This window comes from Siniperca chuatsi, linkage group LG4, assembly GCF_020085105.1.
Source record: "Siniperca chuatsi isolate FFG_IHB_CAS linkage group LG4, ASM2008510v1, whole genome shotgun sequence".
Lineage (NCBI taxonomy): Eukaryota > Metazoa > Chordata > Actinopteri > Centrarchiformes > Sinipercidae > Siniperca > Siniperca chuatsi.
In genome coordinates, this window is record NC_058045.1 from 16620610 (window position 1) to 16647832 (window position 27223).

At 41.1% G+C, this 27223-nt stretch overlaps 1 protein-coding gene across 8 annotated transcripts in view; it reads right to left on the bottom strand.

Annotated features, from left to right (window-relative positions):
- Positions 1–792: 792 nt before the first annotated feature.
- Positions 793–27223, bottom strand: part of furinb (furin (paired basic amino acid cleaving enzyme) b) — a 76356-nt gene continuing 49925 nt past the window's right edge. For 6 of the 8 annotated variants that reach the window (XM_044194927.1, XM_044194929.1, XM_044194924.1 and 3 more), the window contains 10 exons: positions 17769–17857; positions 15479–15651; positions 10886–11098; positions 9019–9119; positions 7123–7259; positions 5672–5789; positions 5206–5385; positions 4865–4992; positions 4290–4418; positions 793–2867 (listed from right to left, as the gene is read on the bottom strand). In XM_044194927.1, the coding sequence (XP_044050862.1) occupies positions 2161–2867; positions 4290–4418; positions 4865–4992; positions 5206–5385; positions 5672–5789; positions 7123–7259; positions 9019–9119; positions 10886–11098; positions 15479–15651; positions 17769–17857 (1975 nt within the window). In that variant the 3' untranslated portion in view covers positions 793–2160. Of the gene's footprint in view, positions 2868–4289; positions 4419–4864; positions 4993–5205; positions 5386–5671; positions 5790–7122; positions 7260–9018; positions 9120–10885; positions 11099–15478; positions 15652–17768; positions 17858–25435; positions 25654–27223 lie in introns of those variants that run through there. The other 2 variants (XM_044194931.1, XM_044194928.1) reach the window with 2 other exon arrangements.

Below are 27223 nucleotides of genomic sequence, written 5' to 3' on the forward strand. Positions count from 1 at the left end.
GTCCAATTGATCTGAATGTGAAATCCGCTAATGGGGGGCTGATTTGTTGTTGTTGTTGTTTCAATTAATCTAATATTTCTTGTTGCCAAGCCTAGTTAGTAGGCAGCATTGTACAGAACATGACAGCTAATTAATACAAGCTAAAGGGCACACAGAAAAAAATACAATGAAAACAGATCACAACTCACAGAAACATGCATTGGAGGTGTGAATGAGATAAAAGGCTTTCAAGCTCATCCACTTTTAACTACATGAGCCAATTCTCACACACCTTTGTTTTCACACATGCAGCATTTATAATGCAAAGCGCGACGCATCCGAGGAGCACGGATTTGTGCTGCGAGTTCTCCCGGCAGATCTAATTACGGGCCACAGAATGAATGTACCTTCACCCATGAACCTAGTTACCTGCCTCTGTAGAGGGTGTTATAGAGGAAAGCTGCTAATGAACAAAGCTGCTACCGGCGGGCATTGTTTTTCCACATGCATACAAACCTTTTCCATTTATATTACTTTAAACTTTAAGGGGCCACCATATTGAAGCTTGAGAAAATTGTTTCTTGAAGTCTTTTTGGCAGCGCATTCACTGCAACTGGATAGCAGGGAGAAGACAGAGCGCTGGCACCCTGTTAAAGCTAAACGCCCGGAGTGAAGGAAACACACTTGCAACAATGATATGCGGTCATGAAGAAGCGATGAACCATCTGTTCTCTTGGGTGGTGTTTGTATGTCAGGAGCTGAATTTAAGATGCATAAAACCCAAAGTTATAAAATCTGGCAGTAAAGACTATCTATGAAACAGCCAAATTCATTTTATTCCAGCATGAAACTGATCTCCACAATATTAACATCCACTGTCAGTTAAATAAAAAAGGATATAAAACAAACATAGAAAATGTGATACAAGATCTCTACATTTCTTAATCCATGTAACCATTCTGGCCTTTAGATCCAAAGGCTTTGATTCAACTTGTGTAGCGGAAAGTCTGGAAAGTTAGATGGGAAATAAAGCAGGTCTTTTTCTTTCAATGTATGCTGCTCACAATAGAAAGGGAAAGAGCTTTACCCTGATGAAGACGTTCTGGGAGAGAAGCCCCCAAATCAATATATGCTCTGTCGGGAAAATGAAGAGAAAATGATCTTATTTCTTACCAGCAGCAACCAAGTAGAACAAATGTTGTAAAGGTCAGCCAAGCAGCTTCAGGCTAAATGTTTAAAAAAAAAATTTAATTCAAAAACAGTGTTACTTTACTACAAGTCAATGAGATTTTGTGAGTGATAGATCTGATATGTCTATGCTGCGGTGGCGATTCCCACTGTGCCTTGATTGAAAACAGAGCATCCTCCACAGTCTCCTGCTTATCAAACAGCCTGCAGGATGTTTTATTATGCTGTCCCAGTACGCTGCAGAAATCTTCAATTTAAAGTTTTCTTACTATTAATGAACAGCATCTCAACTTTACAATGCCAGGCCCACAATCTAAAATACTACTATAAAGTACTTTTCAGCCTGTGAAAATAGCTGGATAATGTCTTCTGTAGTTCTGGAGCTCAATTCTGAAAATATAACCCTGATGATGTCATCAGGGTTATTTAGAGCTCTGATTGGTTATTGGGCTTGTGTGGTGCGGAGTTTGAAAAGACATGGGCATTAATTGAGCAGGGGGGCTCTAATGAATGATGTGGTTGAGTTGCATAATGGGAAATGTAGGAATCAGGGTTTTGATCTATACTTGGGACTAATAGTCAGGATGTCTCAGCCTCTGCTGCTTTGATTTTGACACTTCTGTTTATGGGAGAGCAATGCTAAATTTCTGAAATACCTCTTTGACAAATTGGACAAAATATGGTCAAACTGGTCATTAAAGTAAAATTAAGTAATACAGTTGCATAACACCTTTAATTGGTGACAGTGTCAAATGCATAATAAATACATCTGACATCAAAATATTAATCAGATAAATTAACAAACGTAAATAAATACATGAAAAAACAAATGATTGACTCTTTAATGCATTTGGATGGGGTGCTGATGGGACAGTAAGGCCTGCATTTTGTGTTTTTTCTGAGCCTGTGTGATTCTCCTTCATGTATCAGCTCCATACATCAGATCTAAATGCTGATGAGGCCCGGGATGTGACACCACGACAGCAGATTCAGCTAGACTGAGCTCTGTGTCTTGATAAAAGCTGTCCGCTCGCTGTGGCTGTCCACTTCCTCGCTGTCTGATTCAGACTGGTAGGCGATCATGTCCTCATCCCCCCACACAGTGGGGATCCCCTTGTAGCATATCCGTGCCTTCCTCTCCCGTCCAGGGCCAAAGCCAAAACCAAAGCCCACCCGCACCCCTCTCGTCTCTGAATACACAGAGGGCAGTTTGGTCCTCCAGCCCAAAGAAGCGCCACCTGAGCGCATCTGCAGCAAGAGGAAGACCCCGACGAAGGCAGCCAGGATGAAGGCACAGCTGAGCACGGCCACGATGGCAGGCAGCTGAGTGGATGGAGCCACGCTGAGCCCTGGAGGTTCCTCGCCTTCTTCGCTGTTGTCTGCTGCTGCTGGAATCTCCCCCTCTGGCTGGGCTCCGTCACCCTGGAGTCCCCCAGCTAGTGGGGATTTACGCTGGACCTGGTTCTGGTGCAGGCAGGATGTGAGGACCAGGTGGCTGTGAGGCGGGCAGGACAGGCAGTCTGTAGGCCCGGTGCCAGAGCAGGTGAGGCAGGTGGGGTTGCAGGGCAGGCAGGCCTGGACGGAGGACAAGTCCACCCAGTTCTCCAGGGAGAGGTTGAGGAGCTGTGGCCCTGAGGTGAAGCCTGGAGGACACAACTTCACACAACCCTGGAGGAAGAGGGAGAACCCGGGGCTGCACTCTGGATGGAGTGTGGGAGATTGAAGAAGGGAAAAAGTTAAGTCTCATACAGTCCAATAAAACACAACGAAAATGGGATCCACAAATAACTGAGTAACACTTTTACAAATCCCATAATTTCTTCACAATTTCCTTGGAAGTTGCAACAGATTTTTCTTTTTATTAACATTATCAATTAATCTGCTAATTATTTTCTTGATTCATTGATTAATCATTTGGCCTGTAAAAGGTCAGAAAATACTGTAAAATGGCCATCACAGAGCTCAAAGTGGTAATTTTTTTGTCGGACCAACAGTCCAAAACCCAAAATATCTCAGTTTACAATAATGTAAGACAAGGAAAACCAGCAAATTCTCACATCTGAAAAAAAGTTGGAATCATCAAATGTTTGGTATTTTTGCTTGAAAGATAACAGTTTGACTAATTAATTAATCGACTAATCATTTCAGTTCTAATTAGTTGTTTTTTAAATTAGTTATAGGGAAATAGAGTTCTGACACATAATAACTCATTCATTTGAGAAAAAATCCTGAAATTCTATAATTACTATAGTTACTGTAAATAGCAGTTGGGCACAGTCTATATGATTTCCAGAGGAATTTCCTTGAAAGAACTGCTAAAATCTTAATGACCCATCTAAACCCATATAAATATTCTTTTATTTGTTACAAATCCTATTCTTTATATTTGTTGAATTGTATGCTTGCATGTTTACAACCACGCAGAAAGACTTCTACACTTTTGTATTTTCAAAAGATCTGCTATCTCAAGACTAACAGATGGTTAATTTGTTAAAAGAAGGCCACAACCAGGAAATGGAAGTTGTGCCAATTGAACAATGTGTCTTTTTTCTCTATATAACTATCACCAAATTACAAAGTCCTTTCCAGACACCTTCCAGTTAATTTCTAGGAAGTTATTAGGAAACTGGGACATGTAAAATAAAGCGTTACCAGTAACTCTGGAAGTGTAGATTTTAACAAAATTATAGAGAAGACTGGAATGATTAAGAAGAAAGCGTCTGAATACTTGGAAGCAGAATGAAGCTTCCGAACTCATCTGCCTTTTAATGAGGGAGTCGTCCTCCTCAACAGTTGCTGACAACGTAACACCTCTTCCACTGACGCAGTTTGAATCTCCCCTGCTGCTCCTCCATACGCCCCACACTCTGACTCAAACTAATATGACATATGGCAATGTGCATATTCATAGTGCGAGCGTAAACAGATGCACGAGAGACTTGTGAATGGGCAATCTGTATTCACAACACTCGCTTTTCACAAGTTGGAATACCCAACACAGTCTGACCAAAAGCCTGTTTTGTAACAATGACTGTGTGCCAGCGCCAATACAAATGAGTCCATTCAATTTAAGTGGCTCCTGTTCAAAGTTTGTGTGTCAGTGTAAGCCCAAATGATCTCACCGATACAAATCTGCTGGGCATCAAAGGTCTTGCAGCTGTTGTTGGACGGCCGAGGGAAGTCAGATGATGAGGGATTGATGACGCTGGGTCCAGTACCCCACAGGATGAGGGTGAACTGACTCAGCACACCTGAGAGAGAATGAGAGAGACAGAGAGAGAGAGAGAGAGAGGAGGGGGGCGGGGGTATTGAGATGTGGAAGAAAATATCAATGTAACACTTCCCAGAGAGGGAACAGTGTGAACTGGCTGAGAAGAGGATATGGGGGTGGAAGGAAAGGAAACACGTGATGAGAACGGACCAAACACAACACTGGAGGAGGATCAACACCAGCAGAGGAAGAGATGCATTCCTGTGTTTCTGAGAGCCGCTCCCCCCGGTACCAAAAATGGTACAAACTGAATCATTAGAGAGGGAATGTGACAGAAAAAAAGGGAAGTGAGGAGAGGCTATTTAGAGAAGCATGAAAAATATGCAAGAGAACTTGAGTTGATGAGGGGGCAGTGAATACTGGCATGAATGTAGGCTTGATGTGATGTAACCAGACTGAACAATTAATGGCGATGAGTGGGGTTACCATAGTCACGTCCATTAGCTGCTACGTTTTCTATTTCCAGGGTCCATTCCCCTTGAGGATCCTCGTCCCATGAGTGGGTGGTCATAAAGGCCCAGTCTTTGAATCCCTCTGAGGAGAAGTCATTGGGCCTGAAAGAGGAGAGACGATGTGTTTGTGTTATTTATTCTGAGGTAGAAAGCAGAAAGTGTGTTTTTCCCAGTACATTTGTGGGAGTATCTGTGTACAACTAAAATTATAGTACACACAAACATGCACATTACGTTTGTCTGTGTGTGTGAAAGAATCACAGGCGAAGAAAGATTAATATCAGGGCTCGACTGCTGGTGTGTTTCACTGTGTACCTGGGGAACAACAAGGTGGAGCGCGTGCCCAGTGGGCTGATGAGATGAATGGCCAATTTTCCTCTCTGGTTGTGGGAAAGAGTGATGCGAGCCTGAACATGTTCCAGAGAGCTGACATACTCTGGTTGTCCCCAGCAGGCATCCACACTCTTGCTGAACACCAGCTTGTTCCCGATGTCTCTGCAGGTTTGACAAGTGAAGGGGAGAGTGGTTAATGTTGTGTGGCTGCAGAAATGGACACAGACAATAGCACTGTGCTACAAATGTACGTGACCGTCCCTCCTCCAAGGAGAATACGATGACATCTATCAGGCTGAGCTGGATGATAGAACCACAAGTGCTCATAAAGAGACTATAACGCACTGCAGTTCACACACACACACACACACACACACACACACACACACACACACACACACACACACACAGACACAGACACAGACACATATTAGGTTACCCTTCTAACCTTGGTTCTGCAAGCATGTTGTGAACACACTGATGCTGTGGCCCCACTGTGGTCCAGTTCTGTGCTAATGCCACCATAGCACCAGCATCCAGGAGCCCATAACCGTACGAATGACTCACTGTGGAGAAAAAAGATGGAGGGATAAAGAGAGTGGCAGGTTGGTGGGTGGTGGTGATGAGATAACATCACAGAAAGATAAACTACAGTCAGTCAACTATCCAATTCGTTCCTCAATCCTGCATTATAAATGCAGTTCCTTCAAAAATACTGATTTTAACTGTGCCCCTGGTAAAGTTCAAGAACTACATTAAAGTCTTAAAGTGTTTTTTAAATTTATTGTCAATCATTTTTTTTGTTATTAAAAGGAAGAAAAAAAGGTCTTGGAGAAATATCACAAATGCTCCTTTTTGTCTCAGCCAGCTGGAGGAGTATGTCGGTGTCTGTTTGATTGAAAGCAGCTGGCAGGCTGAGCCCCAGCAGGAGAATGAGAGACAAGGTAAACACACTTGTGCTGTAGCACACAAGCCATGGGCAGACAGCATGTTGTTAGTGGGATTGAAGAGTAAGGACCCCACCAGCATCTAAATGGACAAAAGGGATCTTTTCTTGGGAAGTTTACATGTGGCTTAATGTGCTGCAGCTTACCAGCTAATTAGCTATCTAGCTTGGAAAATGGTGTTAGCAGTCCACTTTTCACTGGTCAATGTTTGTTTGGCGGCAAAAGACAAGAAATGTGTTCATTCATGTTTGTATGTTAGACAAGGAGGAGACTTTAGCAGGAAAGCCAGTGTGGGTTGTTGTTCAGAGTCTGTGGCTCTTGTGTTGTGTAGCAGGCTGCTGTCTGGCTGTTGCAGAGAAAAAAATATGCAATTTAATTTCAGTTGGACTTTAATGATTACAATGCCTTGCCAGCTGGCAATTATCAAGTCATAACCAGCTTTGTTAGCTACTGCTTATCTGGGAGAGGTTAGCTAACTACAATATCATATAATATAATAAGTAGAGACATACAAGTGGAATTTCATGAAGGTTCATAAAACTAGGCAAACAGCCAATCACAAATGACCAATTTTACCCCAATTTTTGGATTGGCTAAAATTGTGGTATTGATACTGTAACGCTTTGTCAGGTTGTGCGAGCATGCAGGCAAACCTGAGAGTGCAGAGTGAGAGATGGTGAGAGAGCAAGTCTTGAAAGATTTGGAGTGCACAGAACAGGGAGTTCAAAACCGAGTGAGAGACGTTATTATTGTGTGTTTATGTGCATAAAAGCAAACACTCAAATACATTTACTGTGCACAGAATAGATTTTTGTTTGCTTAAATGATCCGTTGCATGATAATGAATTGTCTACAAAATATAATTCATGTGCTTACAAAATATATTTTTCTGTGCACAAAATGTCCCATTGTGGGCTCAGGATTGAGGCACAAATAAAATGCCATATGATACCATCTGTGCTTGATTTGGACTGCCAGCCTCTACCTCTGCGTCCAACTCCGTTGGTCTTCCAGTCTCCGGCGCTGAGGTGTGCGGGCTGGGACTTTCTCACCACCAGGTGCTGCATGTCCCTCCAGGTTAGATTCATGCTGCAGAGATACAGGAAGGAAAGAAGAGTAACTGTATTGACTTTCTGTCATGTAATTTCTGAAGGTATTATTTTCTACATTATGCACATTATGAGAAAAGCCAGGTTTTACCGACCTCAAGTGTATGACAATACTGCAGAGGAAATGTGAGGAGCTATGGGATATGGAAAAGGTCAGGAGTCTGTAGACACACCTGATATGTGATCGACCTGAGCATATACAGTGAGGACAGACATACATTTCTGAAATATTACACTGAGACGTAGAGGAAGCCCAGAGGGATATGTCTGTCAACCATAACAAAAGGTATGGGCTCACATTATGGCTTCAACACTGTCATAAAACACCAGTTTTAAAAGGTACATCATAACCTATTGTGTTGAAAGGTCAGGGAACACAGTCAAACAGTGGCTACAATACTGTGGAGGACTGTGTCTAGACCTCTCTGTAATGATAGTTTCTAATGAGGTCTAGGATTGGGGGATAGGGTCACCTTCCACACAGCAGAAGCCCAATAAAAAAGTTTGTTTTGTTTTATATAGATTTACTAAGAGGCACAGCAGAGAAGCATTCAGACGCGAAGCCTTTGAGTCACCAATGAGGAAAAAACTGCTCTGTGGGTTAAGATAATCACACCATGAATCACACTGCTTACTGAGTGCAACACCACAATAGACAGAAATAGAAACACAGAACTGCACTGTGGCGCATCACCTCCGCCACTCTCCGCATCAGCATTCACATCTCACATCCTCTCATGTGTTATTAATGGACAAGATTCCCCCATCAACTCAATGTCACCTCAGCCAAGAGTGAAGGGGAAAATAATAAAATAATAAAACACCAGAAAGCCAAAACATTCTGCCTATTAAATGATTCCATCTCTGTGAATCCCAGTGTGGTCCCAGTCTGATAAACTAGCCACCCTGTTATTACTGCTGCCTCTCAGGAGCGGTGCAGACTACTGACAGGCACCAAACTACTGACTCTAATTTGGTGTTGAAACTGAGAGATAGTCTGCATGGTGTAAACCTTAAATCTGTCAGTCAGTGCACTTCTTTTATGATATCAGAGGTGACAATGATGAGATAAACTTGGGACTCTGAGGATGTACACCTTAACTGAAATCGGGCTGCGAGGTAATATTGGATTGGATTTGACAGCTGTCAGCTAATCGCTAATGTGGAAATGAAGAGAATTACGCAGAGTGGAGGACGGCCGACTGATAAGAGAACTTAACACACACAAGATATGACTAGAGATACGGCCATAATGGAGAACACATTAGAGCTGCTGACAGAAACTTGGATTCTGACACCTGGAGTCCTAAGTGAGCGATAATGAGAGACATTCTGGATTTTAAAATCTTCACTACTGGCCCTACAGGTATTCAGATGTCTGTGTGGGCTGCAGCTGCTGATTTGCTAATTAACTGATTATCAAAAGCTTAATTTGCTGGGTAAAGAATTTCTGGGCTGGGATTTAGGCCAGCGCCGACTCCCAGACGCGTGTGCGCATTTCCAGACGCGAGTGCACGCACGCACGCACGCACGCACGCACGCACGCACGCACGCACGCACGCACGCACACACACCTCCTGCGAGTGCATGGTAGAGCATAACAAATAACGTTTATGATACAATTACATTTCAAAAGTGTTTACTTTATTGATTTTTTACGGTAAATGCGTATTGGCTACAGGGTTGACTACAAAAATAGCTATGTGATTATTGGAAGAGGCTGTGTTGTTCTCACTCACTTGGCCTCTAGAGCCAGAGCGATGATCCCAGCTGCCAATGGCGCTGAAGCAGACGTCCCTGTGTGAGAGTCTGTGCACTTTTGCCTCAGGTCTGTGGTCACCTTGGAGACAGGAGAAGAGAGTGAAGTACACATAAATACAGGAGATTGGACACAGTTAATATGACACATTCAGTTTCCCACTTCAGCATGACTGAGGTTCATGGTGAGAGAAGTTGAGAGAGAGCTGTGGACAATGAGAGCAGTGCCAGCAGCAATTGGAGACAGGAAGGAGGAGGAGGAGAGAAGAGAGTGCAGGTAGGCTCAGTCTAAGGTCTGTGGATCCCTGCCAAAGGGTCACAGCCGGGGCAGTGAATGTCAGCCAAATCAGCCCAGCCAGCTCGGGTGGTGGTGAGACAATGTATGTTAACGCTGCGGGTATACCTCTGCTCTCTGTCTCTGCCAATGCCAGAAAGCTAATGAGGCCTGTCTGGGTCACGATGGGGACACGTCAGAAATGACAAGAAGCCAGAGGGCAAGGTGAGCTGTGAAGGTTAAGGGACAGATTCTTGGTTTGCAACTTTTGGCAGATTGTGGCACTAATGGCCATTATCTGTGGAAAGAAGTCTACGTGTCAGAGGAGTAAACAAAGGGAGGGCAGGCGTCTGCACAGGTCATCTGTTAGATCTCAACTGGATAAAACAACACTGAAACACTGTCATATTTCATTCATTGATTTTTGGTTGTATTCACTGATTTAGTGCTGAAAATGTATCGATTTATCAATCGACAGAAAACTATCAACAATGATAATAATCAAGTTATCGGTGAAGTCATTTGTCAAGAAAAAAGTCAAAATATTTGCTGGTTCCAGCTTTCCTTGGTTTTCTATCATTCTAAAGTGAATATTTTTAGGTTTTGGACTGTTGGACGTCACCTAAGAACTTGTGATGGGCATTTATTACTGTATTCTGACATTTTATACTAAGACTAAGTGATTAATTGATTAAGAGAAAAAATAATCAAGAGATTAATCAATAATGAAAATAATAGTTAGTTGCAGCCCTACGCAGATTATCATTTTACTTTTGCAAACAAGTTTTAAACCTAGCATTTTCTAAATACCCAGTAACACATAACCAGTACCTCAAGAGATGTCAGGTGACCAAATCCGTCCACTAAATGAGCTACTTCAGAGTCCATGTTGGATTTGTTTAAAAGACTGGTCTGCTTGTAATTTGACAGTCTAGACACAAATGTACCAAACACAAAAATGCAGTGAACATAAATACTAGTTTTGGATAAAAGAAGGATGTACGAACTTACTGATGCAACAAATGACAGCTTCTGACTACTGAACAACAATACAAAGTGACTGCTGCGGTACATTTTAAAATGACTTTCATCCATTTGATGAGTTGTGTTTGCTTGCCTGCAGCATGCCTCTGGTGTATTTGGGAGAGAATGGCAGATTTATAGTTGTTTTATGTTATTCTATGTCCCTGAGGCAATTCTTTCTTCAGCTGACAAGCAGCTTGAAGGAAGCATGTGGCATCTCTCAGTGTCTGTCAGCTTTGCTCATTGTATTTTTCAGTCACTCTGATTTTGACATTTTGATGCCTATTTTTGATTTGAGAAAGACAAGATTAATGTGTATGTACACTCCAAAAGGGTTTTTTGTAGGTATGTACCAGCATCAATGTTTGGCTGACTGATAAGGCCAATGCACAGTACGAGATGTATGATTATTTTTGCAATGCTGACATTTACAGTGTGGTAAAGATTTTGAAGGATGAAAACAATCCTACACAAAATCTTAGATGCTCAAAGTGAGTGAGTGTGAGTGTGAGTGTGTGTGTGTGTGTGTGTGTGTGTGTGTGTACACCCACTATCTGTTTCTCCCCTGGGTTTCCAGAGCTGAAGGTGGTAGCGAGGGTGGAAGAGCAGGGCTCGCTGTACCACGGCACGTTGCCGGACTGCGTGGTGCTGCTGATGGACAGGGTGTAAATGCTGTTGGTGTAGCCGTCACAGTTACAGCTGTCCTGTTCCCGGCCACCGTTACCCGAGGCCCACACAAAGATGGAGCCACGTCCGCCTCGTCCCTGTGGTATAGAAAAATATATAAGTTCATATAGTTGTAATCCACTGATACAAACAGTATAGGTTAAGAGAAAAAGACTAACAAGAGCTGGCTGAAGTGTGAAAAACTGCCTTCGACAAAGACGTTTGTCTCACTGCTTAAATGCCTTGTCAGTGAACCGCTGTAGGCACAACTCTTATTAATACATCATAATGTCAGGCGACTTACTGCCGCAGAACATCAGATAACAAACAGAAGAAATGTAATTACAAAATCTACTCAAACGGAATATAATTTAGGACCCTGATTAATGACAACATGATATCTGGCAGTGAGATTGTATGCTCATAAAATACACATATATATGAGACAGACATTTAGTCAAGTTGGGTCTGGACTGCCAACAGGAGGCTAGAAATCTTGAGGAGGTTTATGACTCAGATTCAAATTTCACTAAACATTTTAGCAAAGTAACAAAGGGTGTCATTTGTCAACTCAGGGACATTGCTAAGATTGGATTGTTCCTTTTGTCCTTTTTTATGCATTCGTCTCCAGCCGATTAGTTACTGCAACTCTTTATTCGCTGGAATGCCCCAGAAATCGATGGACCATCTTCAACTTGTAGAAAAACCAAACACAGCTGCCAGGGACATCACAGGTTGTAGAAACTTTTTGCACATTTTCTTAATTTTTTCCATGCACTGGGTACCTGTGGCCTTTAGAATTGATTTATTAAGTTGTACTGCTTATTTCTAAGGTATGGGTTGGTCTGCCCCCTTCCTACACTGCTGACCTTCTTACTCTCAATACATAGCTGATGGTAGCCTGAGGTCTGCTGACCAGTTGTTGCTGACTGTCCCTGGGGCCGGGCTGGAGACAGAGGGCAGCAGGGTATCTGCAGTCAAGGATCTACAGCTCTGAAATAGCCTCCGGGTGGAGAACAACCTCAGTGTTCTTTTGTTTGTCTTACAGACATATTTTTAAAATAGGCTTTTAATTAGTTTTACTTTTGCTGTCATGTTTTCTTCTACAAATATATTTAGCAAGTATTTTTTCTTCTTTGTTAGATCTTATCTCTCTGCCTTTGATTTGTTCTTCTGGGAAGCGCAAGAAGCTGGGAAAAAAGAGTGTTTTTTGAAAAGTGCCAAATGAATAAATGTTATTATCAAAATCACAACTCGTATTTCTATTCAGCGTTAATGACACCCTATCATTCAAAAATTAATTAAACAATTAAAGTATTTTTTCATCAAAGTGTGAAAGCAGCAACCCAGAAACTGTGACATTCAGAGTAAAACTGAAAGATTAAAACTTTTCTTCTTCCACCTATAGTTTAAACCAAGTGGGATAATTTATTCATTTTGGAGAACAAAAACAAGAAACTACGAAATACATATGATGAAGGGAACAGATAAAAGAAAGCAGAGAGACCACTAACTGTACAGAGAGAGCAGGAACAATGAAACTACAGACTGCAAGTAAGAAATTATTAAGGTGAGAGAAAACAGATGTATACCATTACTTCCTTCCTCCCTCTCAATCACTCACACATACACAAAACTACAAAAAAGGAACATAAAAACTTGCTGTTTTCAGTATTTGATGGAAAAGCTGCAGGAATGTTTGCTACTCCTGTTGTTAAAGATTGTGATTGTCTGTCTGTTCTGCTGTCTGCCTGCTTGAGTCTGGCCTGGCTGTTACAAAAATAAAAGTCCTGCCACATCATCAGTTCCAGTATTTTGGCTTCACCGACAAATGTAAAGATGTTGGAATCTTTGCTCCTTATCGCTGTTGTTGCAACACTGTTTTCTCCGCGCTGTTAATCACATTTTAAGTGTACAAAGGGAACTCGATTTGACATGAACAGAGACTTTAAATGAGCTTGTTCAGAGGTTTTTAAACATGATTTTCTTTATGGATTCCTATATCTCCATCTCACAAATTACCTCTGTTCAGATGTTGGGGGAAAAATATCCTTCTACTGTATGTATGATGCTGTCTGAATCATACTAAATCCTAACGCAAGAGTCTGTTAAGCTCTAGCTAATACTCCTAAACCTTCCAGCCCAATTTATGACCTGATGCTGCCTTTGCTGCAGGTTACAGAGGCCAGATGATACCACTTCAGTGCCAGGGGTTATCTCACTGTCAGGAAAACACACGCTGAACCATAAAGGTCTTGTTGTGCTGCTGTAAGGCAATTTTTTCTCACTAACACGCCGTGATATGTGGGGCATTTCACATTTAGGGATGTGACATGAGTCATTCTTTTCCACAGAAAATTTGCAGTTTCACTTGTTTATACGCTAATTACTGCCGTCTTTGAATCTAACTATTGTTCTGCATCAGTGACTGCTGCTCCGTTTCTATTTTCTCCCATCTCACATTTATCATTTAGCTGTTCCGCTAATGTCTTTTGATGTGGCATGCTGACACATGAGAAATGATGACATTAGCCTTAGATAATATGTCATACTCTTCAATGTCTTACTCTATCCAACCCTAAAGGACTAGTCAGAGGGCAATTAACAAACTCACCTTGAGTTTGTCTTTTTCTACAGCACATCTCAGAGAGACATCCTCCATTAAATAATGATACAGTATAATGTATAGGTTTGTATAGATTTCCAACAACCTTTTTTGCTGGCATGAGAGAAATTGCCCCATATGTAGCTTAAAAGGAATAGTTCGATGTTTTGGGAAAAACACTTACATTATTTGCTTCCTTGCTGAGCGTTAGATGAGAAGATTAGCTCAGTAATTAACATGTTATATCTCGTTTATTTAATCCATACAAAAACTGAGTTGTAAAAATGAAAATTCACCATTTTACGGGGGTTATTTGCCAGACCATTTCTTATTTGGGACCAGTTGGCAGGCTACCATCAAAGACTACAGGGAGTTACTGGTCCTGGTGTGTCAAAGTCTGTCAACAGGTCTGTTTCCCCATCGATTTGTGTTTCCCCCACCTTAACCTGAGCCCAGAATTTATCCCTAACTACATCCAACCAGTCATTTTCTACAATGCTTAATCTCAATTCAATCTTACTTTAAAGTAATAATCTCAAAGATTTTCATTTAAATAAATGTCCGTTAAGTCACTGTCTATCGCCGAATGAGGTAACACAATGGTGATTGAGCCTATGGCCCACTGATGAAAGCCCTTGCATTTGCAGTATGACAAACTGGGTGTCGGTGGCGACATTCCTGGAAAAATGTTGTATTAAGTTACTGCTAATGCAAACCGAACATTTCCTACAGCTGCAGCTTCACATTAAAAGCATTTAACTTGCGAAACACAAGTTGACTTTTTTTTTTGCTACATCAGTATCTTCTTTTAAATCACTTTTGAACACTTATTTTTTTCGAAAGGCCTTTTCATAATTTTTCTTTAAATTTTTAGGTTTATTTTAATTCTTAACTATTGAGTTACACTATACTTTATTCTTGACGCTGCACTTAAGTCTTGCACTGCTCTATTTTAAGTTTTAATTCACCCACTGTCTTTACATGTTTTCAGTTGTCCATTGTTTTAAGTTTTATTCCTCCTTTTTATTCCCTATGCCTGCCTGCTTATTCATACATTATTGTATATTTTAAGTAGTGCAATACAAATGAACTTTATTATTATTTTATCATGAATTAGTCACAGGAAATGCAATGCATTTGTCAGTGAGATTAGCAGTGATCGCTATGGTTCATCAAAAATGCGTCATTTTCAGCATTTATTGACTGCGGATCAGTTTGAAATTTTGCAGGGAGTAATGGAACAGTCAGCAGCAGCCACAGTAAGCTGTTAGAGCTGCAGGCGACAGGCTGCACACCTCCAACCTCTCAGCGAGGTAACCAATTCCTTTCACTGTGCTCTGCTGTTCGCAGACTTGTGTCGTGTGCAGCATAAAATCAGATCACAGACCTGTAGTATTAAACCGCACTTGCTGTTAGACCTACTACCAGTAACCACAGGTATCACTAAATCAACCAGGACTCATTACAACTTTAACCCCAACCAGTTATCTCTGCGACGCCTGACGATAATGTATCCTATGCCCTAACCCGAACTGTGGAGGGCAACGGTACAGGAAACAATGTTTGAAGGAGAAACTGACTTCGACACTAGAATGAAAAAGAAATAGTATGTACAACGAATTGTTGTTTTTATACTTTGTTTTTTGTATGGCTTAAACAAACAAGATATAGCGTGCGGTTTCTGTGCTAAGCTAACCGTCTGCTGGCTTCCATACATACAAAAGAGTGGTATCAATCTTCTCATCTATTTCTCAACAAGAAAAGGAAGGGAATAAGCATATTAAGAGCTGATGTGAGTTTAACAGTGAGGCTAGAAGTAAGAAACAGGGAAGATATTAGTAGATTAAAAGTCCAAGCTTATTCTCTGACTGACCTTGGTGATTCCCTGGAGGAAAGCCTCTTTAGCCAGCTTGGCAGGGCCGTCCAGTGACTTGCCGTCGTCTTCTGGGCCCCAGCTGGCACTATAAATGTGGATGTGCTGAGGGTTGAGGCTAAGAGAGTGGGCCTCCACCACATCCGTCACCTCCCCATCCAACATACGAACTCCTGTAAAAAGTACACGCAATGCAGATTAGGTTACCAAAAGAGACAGTGAGCGTATGAATTTTAGCTTCAGATGGGTGGAGAGGTGTCAAAATGAGGGAAAAAACAACAAAAAAAACATCCGCAAATTCCTCTTCTATTTCCTGCCACAAAAACAACTAAACAAAAAAACAGGAGAAACACAAGACTTCACAGAATTCCAGTTTTAATGAGTAAGCATACAAAGCTTCACCCACAGATGCCGCTCTGATGGATACTACACTATTTTGCCGTCCCATACACAAAAACACAGCTGATTGTTAAACCAAGAAAGGCCGTTTCCTGACCCCACCGAACACACAGAAGACAAGTAGACAAATGTAACAGACTGCAGAAGAGAGAAAGGCACACATACAACACTCACACAGATATAAATGAGCTTAGAGTTTACAGCGCCTTCAGCAGACTGGTGTGCCCACAGGGTAGCACCAAATGTCACCTTTCATCTTACCTGAACACAACCCTGTCTGAGCCTTTGAAGTGAGCAGCCTCAGATCACTTCTCTGAACATTAATAACTGTAGAGAGGCGTGAAATAAACCACCCTCAAATAATGTCCATTACTGGGAAAGGAACCCCGGACCTCAGAGGCAACACTACGACTGACGACGTCCACATTAAGACTTCAATAATCCATTCTGGACAACCTGCCTGGCCCTGCAGGTACAAACACATGCCAGTAGGGATGTAGCCAAAGCAGTAATTACTCTGTTGGCGTGGGGATTTGGCGTAACACAACTTTGAATACTGAGTAGCCTGAAAAAAACGTAACTGGGCTAAACATGCAACATAAAGCACAATGTTAGTTTGACGATCATTATGCATGGGCTGTACTGCAGCAGTAATGATAATCACTGTCGTAACAACTGTCATCAACTTCCTGGGGCTCTACGATTCCTTATTAAGACACTGCTGTGCGAGTTCCCTGCAGCTCCAGCAAGTCAGGAGTAGCAGGTAGGAATGCAGCTATGAGCGTGCCTGTGTGTATGTGTGTGCTGGCAAAGGGGAAAACAGGTACAGTACGTGGAAGGAAACACCGATTGAGCCAAGCAGGGTCAATTACAGGTTTTAAACACTAATCACTAATCATTGCTCAGTAAGGATACACATTTAGGCGTCCCCATGAATGTGACTGCTTGTGCTCACACACACACACACACACAATTGGTATTTGGGAACAAATCACAGCTGTTCACAACAATCCACTGACCCCATGACGTGATTCACAAAGGAGTAATTTATGAGAACAGGGCCAATGTGCAGCTCCGTTGAGAGATGAATGGTAATGAAGACAAAGAAGGAGAGTTATGAGTAACATCTGTGAACGGGACTGCTCAGGGCTCCACAGGCTCCGCTGAGTCTTGTTGGCAGCCATCATGTCATTGACAGATTGTTAGGTGACAAAAGTTACTAAAAGCCTCCTTGGAATACTTTATCAAGTGCAAACAACAAAAAAACAAACAAAACAACAACAATAAAAAAAAAATACTTTGAGTATTGGATACTTCATTTGAAATGACAGGTTTAATTTAAATGGACCTCTCTGAATATCTTCTTCTTAATGCATATCTGCACATGCTGACAGCTTTATTACTGTTTAATCAAGAACCTGCCTTAAGAGTCTTATTTTGACCAGCTGTTTAGGCAGATGATTTACACAGTGGTATGAAAAGATGCCCACTGGGTTGTGAAGTCAGTTTTCTTGGCAAAAACATAATGCCAAATTTAGGTTGTTCCCTCATCATGTGGGACTCAACAAAACACTTAAAAAAATGAACTTGCTTTTTATCTAATTGACAGAAAGATTGGAGTTTCAAGCCAAGTGCCAAATAAAGGTGGGGTGAGTTTTAATATGTGTTGGTTTGAATAAAAAGCTTTAAAATCTGGTCTATAATAAAATGTGAAGACACACCTAAATCTGTGATTCTGATTCAGGTCCCAGACTAAAGGGAGCCTAGCTGAATGTGAATATTACTGTACATATTATGTCTAATTAAAATAATATAAAACTAATTTAAATTAATATAATTTCTAATTAAAAATTGTTCCCAATTAAAAATCCCAATGGTATGCTTGACTCACCTCCGATTTTAGCATTATAGGCCACACCTACACCACACACACCGTTGTTGGCTGAAGCTGCGACTTCTCCTGCACATCGAGTTCCATGTCTGGGAAGAGAAGAGAGCCAAAGACAAAGTCACAAAGGAGAGGAACAAGAGAAGGAGGAAGATTACAAAGAAACAATTTACTGTACACATCAAGCAGAAGCATCACAATAACTCAGCTAAATACTGACAGTAAAAATGCAGCGATTGTTTGTAACACCCTGAACTGAGCTGGTCTTTTACTGTAGCTGAAGTGTTGTTAAAAATACACCACAGTCAAAAGAGAAGCATAAACCCAGCGGCCCTTTTGTAACTATAGCAGTCCTAACAATAAGTGCCAGAAAGCCTTACATGCCTTCTGAATTAATTATCATTTCCAGACTTATAACAACACAGAGAGCAACGACTTCTTCACACAGCACAATAAGCATCAACAAGCAAATGCAGGTGTAAAAACTTCACTGCTCTGTACCTGTACTCTATCTGAGCAGGAGAAACTGTCAACTGATGATTATATGACAAAAGGCCTTCAAAACATACAGTCTTCATCAGCTTCGATGGTTTCCTACAACACACCATTTTCTGCCAAAGTCTGAACAGTTTCGGTTGTTTCACATGAGAGATTTCCATATTTCTGTTTTTGTTTAATAGTTGTAGGATAGTGTAGTTCAGTGGTGTACTGGCCATCTGGCATACGGGGACAAATCCCCGTGGGCCAGTGTACTGTCAAAAAATCAAGTCTTTTCCGGCCGTCTGGCCCTCTCTGTGTGCCTGTCATTCAGGGTGAGCATGAGAGCGTGCTGCGTGTGCGTTCAAGACTGGGCTCACTGGCCAATCACAACCAAATTAGTTAAACTTGTGCTTACGTCATAGGCTCCACTGCAGCCTACTCCGTCACTACTGTTGCGGCTGTAAAACGGTGAATAAATTGTTTTGAACTGAGTCGTTTTACAATCATAATTTGATCCATTTGGTCCGATAACATTTGGAAAGTCTACAAGAGCTGCACAATTTAATTATTTTATCCCCATTCAAGTTAGCGGAGGGCTAAACTGGAAGTTAGCCGGCTCAGCCGGTGGAAGTCTCTGGTGTGCATTGTAAAGCAGTTGCACGCAGCAATGAGATGGCCAACAAGAAATTACTTATCCCCCAGTGGATAAGTCCACAGGCTGGGGGATACGCACTTCTGTGCACCAATTACAATTTAGTAACATCAAAATCTGACCAAACACATATCAAACGCAGATTTGACTGAGGTTTTCAGTGCAAAATTCTCTAAAAATAATAACTAAGGATTTTAACTTTGAATAAAGTGCACATACAGTACTTCCACATCTTCTTCAGTCACAGCTACTTCAGAGAGCTCCTCTTTTCACTCATTTTATGAGAGAAAATATTGGAAATCTTTTCTGGTACACAGGCTACAGGGTTACAGGCTACAGGCTCTTCCAATCAAAAATAACTGAAGGGAAACCTAAAGACAAATTCAAAGACCTGTCTAAAGCTAACTTTACCTTGACACTCACTGGCCACAGGCCATCCAAATGAGATAAGAGATGTTATTGATGTACATGAATTATTCAGTCCCTCATTAACACCTTCAACCAGTCCTGAGTTTGAGAGAACAGACAGGTTCCCCCATAGAATGATGTCTAGATGTCAAATACACCAACACTTCACAAATGAAAACCACTCCAACCCCAAAAGCGTTTCTTTATCAACTACAGTTCCGGTCTTATAAGATAATGAAAAGTCTAAATTGAAATTGTCTTTACAGCTTTGCAACATTTCATGCAAAAAAAGTAATCCTTAGTGAAATGGATTTCATTTGTTTCATTGACTTCTGGGGTTGAAGCAGTATGATCAGACTGTGAATGGATGGAGCACAATGAGTATTTGGCATTTAACACAGGTCATTAAGATTGTATCCTGATTACAGTGCAGGTATGTGATTAGGTGTACAGTTTCACACCTGTCTCTGGGATGAGCTGTGTGAATGTTATCGGAACAAAGCTAATTACATCCACAGTATTGTTTCGGAAGAGCTAAAAACGACTTCCTGTTTGATCTCCCAACCTTCCTGATGATGAGGCAGAGGACAAAGTCGTTTCACAGGGTCAGAGCATGGCTACGCCTCCAGCTGGGATCCTGATTAGACTCTGTGTGGCTCTGTGATATGTTACCCACCTGCTAATTCTCAGTTTTTTCAATCTAAAATATTTTACCAGAGGATCGCTGCTGTTTCTTTCCTAATTCTTTTTCTGTCTTTTTTTTTTTTTTACAAGCTCAGGATTTACAATGTCAAAGAACAAAACAGAATACAAAAAAAGGATGGCGTGGAAAAAAACAATGTTGCAGTTAAATCTTGCTTCCTAACAAATCATTTATTACATGACCTGGGCTGTCAACAACTACAAGCATTAAAGTGATTTTTAAACAAGCAATCAACGGGCCTGACAGGGCTCATTTTTCACTGACGGATATGCCCTTACACAAGGACCTTGGTACAACATATGGCAGGGTGTAATACATCACAAATGCGATTCAAATGTTACCATTGCTATCAAGAGGTTAAGCTACATTATTTTACTGCTAACTAGTTCTTTTCATATTGTATAAATGGCAGCAGTCGATGGAGAGTTGACGGCTCCCTCAAGAACAATATATGTGCTCAGGGGTTAAATTGGGACTTATTATGTGGGGAGGCCATTTCTTGGCAGCGTTATGTAGCAGCAGCATTCTTTGTGAAAAATCACTTCAAACACCATAATGACCTAATAAGCATTAGAGAATCATTACAATTCACATACACAAATCAGTCCGTTTATCTGGTTATTAAAGAAACATCTAGCGTATGAAAAAGCTTGAGGCGTAGTCCACAGTCTCAGTTATTCAGATTCCAGATATGTTGACCTCTGTACAGCAGCACATCTCTGTCTGCATGTTAAGTGGCGAGCAGACCTTTTAGTGAGTGTCTATTGTTTAATCAGAGCACTAAAGAGGAACAGACCTGCCCACTCATTACATTTTAGCTCACCACTGCGCGCTTGACAGTGTCTGACTGACTGGCTCGTCCACACAAATCAATCATATTATTATGTGCTGAAAAACACTAGAGAGTGGGTGCTGACTGGTGGCTGTCAGTCATTTCAAGCCAGACACAAATGTAGCTATAAGACCACTATCCTTACTGCGAGTGACTAGCATTTATATTCTTACCCTCACTACAACATTATGAGTGAGAAGATTTTATGTTGGTGGCGTAGATCTATTTAATAAGACTGAGAAAGCTGGGCATCAGTGCTACTCAGGACGGACCCGGCACAATTAAACCTACAGCATTTTTATATTTTAATGTACCTGCTTAACATAAAACATAAAAACAAACTTAGATGAGATCCATATTTGAAGACGTACAAGACACTAAGTGCTTCCTCTGTAATTTAATGTAGCAGTGGGTCACTGCTGCACACCAGTCTCTGTTTTAATGTGTACGGATCCAGTGCAGGTTTCAATTTATGAGCTATCTTTCTTGGGAAATGATGCTTAAAAATTATAAATTCAACTTTAGGTTTGCACTTGTTTGTTTTAGTTTGAAGTTTATCTACATTTTAAAGCAATTAACATTTTCTTTTGTAGTGTTAATTTTCATGCGGTGGATGGGAACACATTCTTTCACTATGCTTTAATACATCCACACTGGCCAAAAACACACAGTCAGCACCGTGGCCAGCCAGATGGCTTGGCCCAAAATACTACATGCTTGCACTGTGCAGACATTTGCAGTTGAATTACACTGCAAATAGCAGCTTCAAGTGTCATCTGTCAATGACTTTTTGTTTAAAAACAAACAAACAAAAAGCCTGGCTCACAGCTTTGCCATTTGAAACAAAGATGCTCTGAATTTGTGTCTTTTTTATATCTGATTAGAGATGCTGTGATTCAAACAAACAATCACAGCTCAAGTGGAAACAAGCATTATTTTCAAAATTCAAATGAAAATCCATGACGGTTAATACTTTGACATGAGGTCTGCGATGCTGTTAGCTGCACCTATCTGTACGTACAGTTATTGTTCATCCACAGCATTGTAAAAAAATAAATAAAAGGCTTTTGTGCTGCAGACAACGCATGTCCTCAGACCAAGGAGCTGTGGCCACAGATGTGATGCCAGGCAGGGGATTCAGCCAGGACAGGGAGAGTGAACACAGAGCCAGAGGCCTGGGAAGACATTTATAGAGAGGCTGTACACACCAAGATGCAGCTGTTTTGAATACTATCTACATGTGCACATGCATGTGTGTGTATGTGTACGAATGAGTGATTGACCTGGATTGAATTCAGCTAAAACAGCCAGACAACTTAATATATCGAGGGAGACTCAGACGCGCCAGAGCAGACAAAAGGGTTTGAGACCAAGCCACAATTTTATCTGTCAAATGTCCATGAAATGAAATGATTTCCGAGAGGCTTTACTGAATGCCTCCATTCTATATCCATTTGAAATAGATGTCAGACACAACAACTCCCGAGGTCAGGCATTAAGTGTAGCTTGAAAGTGGAAAGTTTATCCAAGAGACATGGGAAAACAACAAAACACAAATAGTGCGGCCTCATCTTGGAGAAAGACAATCACAGTAAATAAATCATTAATTTGTGAGCCGGAGGACAGCAAATGCTACATGCTTTGTCCAAAAGACAAACTGTGGAGAAAAGCTTAAACAGCAAAGCTTAGATAAAGGGCTGCTGAACTAGAGACGATCTATTCACACAGCCAATGTGACCTCCCTTATCTTATCCGAAGGAGCGAAGGGACAGAGTGAGGTAATGCTTTTATCTCTCCTCCTCAGGACAAGGCACCATATATCGTCAAGTCATTGCCCTGCCATTTACTGGAGAATGTAGACATGTCACCCAACACAAACTCTCTGGACATGAACATAACCACAGACCATACAGAGTCAATATACTGCACCATACAGTCTATTAATGTACAGTATGCAGACACATCCAGCATTTATATACTCAAAGAATTCTACATTGCAAAAACTGTATCATCTTACTGAAGGTGACACTTAAACGTAGCCTAAATTTTGATCTGATTCTAAAGTCAGCATTAACCTAGACCCTAAACTAAAACTCACCCCAAAATGTTTACTCCTACCCCGACTAATTATGTAATTATTAATAATGTAAATAAATAAACAAACAATAAAAATCCCTGTTTATTTGCTCAAGACTAATTCTATGATTTTGTCACTAAAATTATTTATTAAATTGGCTGTTTTATTATTACTATAAGACACTGTGGGATGGGATAGTAAGCAGTTGGAAGAGGTAAAATATGACATTATGCTTAAGTACAGGAGGTGGATTAGATCCAGAGCTGGATGTATACTTGACGCAAGGGGTTAACAGGAGTTGTGCTATAGATACGTAGGTTTTGATCATTAGGTCAGTGTTGGATTTCCCCAGTTGATATCACCATGGCAGCACTAGACAGATGTACTGTATTTGATCAGGCTGTATTGCGGTTTAATTTTATTCCACACAATAACTATGTTTACATTCTTTCATTTACTTTGTAATATGAGTGATGGTGGGAAGGTTTGCCTTGTCTCATTACTGAATATAAGATTATTTCCAAGTAGCAGTATTTATGTTCGTTTATTCACTGTGACAGAGAGCTTGGTTTCTGAGTCTTTCTTCACATTTCTCATTTTGTCTTTACTCTCAACAATATCTACCGGTATCGGAAACTTGGAGGAACAACACATGCAACCCATGCCGACCAATCCCAGTTCTTGCTGTCTTCATGTAGTATCTCTGTAAGCTCAATAACCCTGATGTGTAGTTACATTTTTGAGGAGGCCAACATCAGATATGGCATAGCCTTCGGTGTAGCTACATACGTAACCCCTTATTGCAAAACTATTAATCCACCTTAAAGGGGAGCTCCAGCGATTTAGTATTGTTCTTCCATAAAGTTGGGGGACTCACAAGAGACAGATTTTAAAAAACTAGTCATCAGAATCAAACACAGGCACAAACAGGCAGAAGAAGTGGGTAAAGCTCTATAAACACTGGATCCTACATTTCCCATAATGCAAATGTCTACCTCTTTAATGCCAACTTCTTTCAAACTCCACACCTCCAGTTTATAACGTTCTGTTAAAAATGTTAGGTTTTAAGCCCAAACCGAGATAACCCCGGTGACATCATCAGAGTTACTTTTTCAAACTTTAAAAAGCTCCTCCAGAGCCACAAAGGCATTTTACATCTGTTGTAACAGAGTACTCTTTGAGACAAGTAAAATGGACTTCATGTGTAAAATCGGTGGAGTACCCCTTAAGCTAAATGAGTGGACCCAAATGACAAAATGTCTCAAAGTTCTGTAGGTATTACTATTAGCAGATGAGCGAGAAAAGCACATTATTTCTCCATGCTGACATGGCATACTTTCTCATACAGTGCTTGAAACAGAAAGACCTGTATTCAAGTATTGAAAATGTATGTTCACAGATGGCAGGCGAATGCGACCACACATACACACTCATGTGGTGTTTGTGTTGGGTTGTATAGAGCATGTGTGTTGAAATATGCATCACTAAGTGTGACTGATGTCTAACCCATGCTTGGCTTAACTGTAGGATCTGTCTCTTGGCATTGCTCTGTTGGTTTATATCTGTTTTTAGAGGGACTGAATAGGGTCCGTTCATTGGAGCTGCCAAAAGCATTAGGCTATTTTCTACTCAGCTCAGCTGTGGCCTCAGGCAGGTTTGTTCAAATGGTTATACTGGAGTGTGAAGTTGAGATCTCTTCATTGTGTGGCCAAACACAGAGGTGCTGTCTCCAGCCTTGTAAAGAAGATGATTTTGTTTTAAATTCCAGATTTGAATGTCTTGGGTTTGAGAAAACCACATACATTAAATCATTTTAACTTCTGCCTACTTACAGTGATGACTCCCTTTTTACAATACAATGGGCAAAAGGCAGGGAAACACTTTGGAAAAGTTGTCAGTCCATTATCATCCAAATATAGATAGACACAGTAACTATCATGACCATTTATACCTACAAGCAATTTTGAGTCTCCACTCCATCTGACTTACATGTCCTTATGTAGGAGGAAACTCATGCGGAAATGGAGGGAAACATCTCTGACTCTACAAAGAAGGTGGCCAGAAATCGAAATGTCTTTTTTATTGTGAGGCAACACAGTAACAGCTGTGCTACTCTCTGAATAAAATGTATTATTACTCTGCTATATGAAGCACTATGTTAGGAGAGGAAATAAACTCTTTTAATGGGGCTGTTATAAGGTATCCGAAAAGGACATAAATGAAAACAAGGAGATGCACAGCGACTCAGTGTGGGTTTACTGAAAACAAATTAGATAAATCTGTCAAACAATAAAGCATGTTTAAATGATTTCAAATGGCTTAATGTCACAGTCTGTCATGTTCTCTCCAACCACTCCCCTTCACTCTGCACTCCCTCACCTGCATATTGATTCCCAGCACCTGTCACCCATCACACACCTGAACGTCATCAGCCACTCTACCCCTCTATAAATTACAACTCCTCACCTCAGTCAGTGTCCGGTCTCGTTCATATGAAGGACAGAGCTACGCTACCTACCTTCGAACACTCCACGGACTCACCCACGACCTTACGTCAAGGCTACCGCCACTTTGAACCCCGAATCCCGACTCCAGTAATCTCAGGTCTCCTGAGTGTGTCGCTCCAGCCCCGGCTCCCGTCTCCTGTGTGTGTCGCTCCAGTTCCCAAACCCTTCTACCATCAGCGAAATAAGGGACGGTATCATTTCCACTCATATCCATTCCATATTACCTCTTTGTAATAATAAACTCTCTCAGTCTCCTCACCTTTGTCTCTGGTTGTTCTGTCCGTAACACTTAAAAGCGATCAAAATAACCTAATGGGAAAATAAACAAATTGCTCCACATCGCCTAGCATGTATAAACTGGACTATCTTCACACAGAACTGCTCTAACATTCCCATTCAGCAGTATCCAGTCAACAGAGCAGTGTAATATTGACTGACTCCAGGTGATCAGTAATGTCTTGTAGAATGGGGTTTGGCTGAGGACTGCCACCTCCTATCACCATGGGCTATGCCTCATCGAAATGTTTAGAAAACAGCAACTTTCAATCACACTGTCCTTTTCTTTGGCAAAAATAATAGCAGGAAAGCAGATAGAAAGCCAGAAGAATCGGGTTTAAGAGTGAGTTCCCTGCCAACATCACCTCCGAAAAGTCTGCCTGGCTGTCTGGAAAATAAACAAGCCGTCCCTGGCAGAATAAACAAGACGAGGGGAAGCAGAATTACATTATTCAGGCTTGACAAATCGTGGCAGCCTTGTAAACAATAATTGATAAACTCAGTGTAAACAGTGGAAGGGATTTATCTGCAGCATGTGATGGTCAGAGTAAACAGAGAAAATATTTTTTGTGTGCAGGTTCCCTACTCTTTTCTTGTTTTCTCATTGTTCTTTCTCCATTCACACTGCCAACAGTCCACTTAAGAGAAAACTTTTGTCAAACTGTCAAGCGTTAGGCTCAGAATGAGAAATTAAGTCTCCAAACACAAGTTTCCTTTTTACTAAAGTATGTTCACTTTCTACTTACTGAAAGCCGAGTTTACTTGTTTATCTGTTGGGTAGATGGAATGTTCTACAAGCAATAGCGGATTGAGAGACAATTGCCACTATTTAGCCACACAACTACTGCACTGCCTAAAGTTTGTTTATTTAAAAATGTCTTCTGCTCCTTACACCACTGAGGAAAAACTACTTCTCTTAGGTCAAAAAACATACTCGACATAAGAAATGCCTGAGGTATGTCAATTCCACACAATGCTGTGTTCTAAAATGTGTCATCAGCAAAGTCAACGCAGCGCAGGTGTGACCTGCTGTGTCAAACACTAACAAAGGCGCTAAAGCAGACGACACAGGAGGAAGCTGTCTTCGTTGATTTGTGGTCTCCTTCAGTCTGACTTGTCCTGTATCACCGCCTTGATGACTCAGGTTTATTACCTCAATACAGACTTAGAAATGCATGCAGCGTATGTACAGCAGAAGACACAGTGCCTGCAGATAGTATTTACCTGGGTTGCCATTTTTCCCTTTTCTGGTTTTGCATCCTGAATTTAAATTAGATTGAGATTTCTTTTCTTTCAACTAAGTACACAAAATACTCCACAGTGACACATTTAAAGGTCCAGTATGTAACATTTAGGAGGAGCTATTAGCAGAAATGGAATATAATATCTATAAGTATGTTTTCATTAGTGTTTAATCACCTGAAAATAAGAATCGTTGTGTTTTCGTTACCTTAGAATAAGCCGTTTTTATCTACATAGGGTGCGGGTCCCCTTCCACGAAGGCTGCCATGTTGCACCGCCAT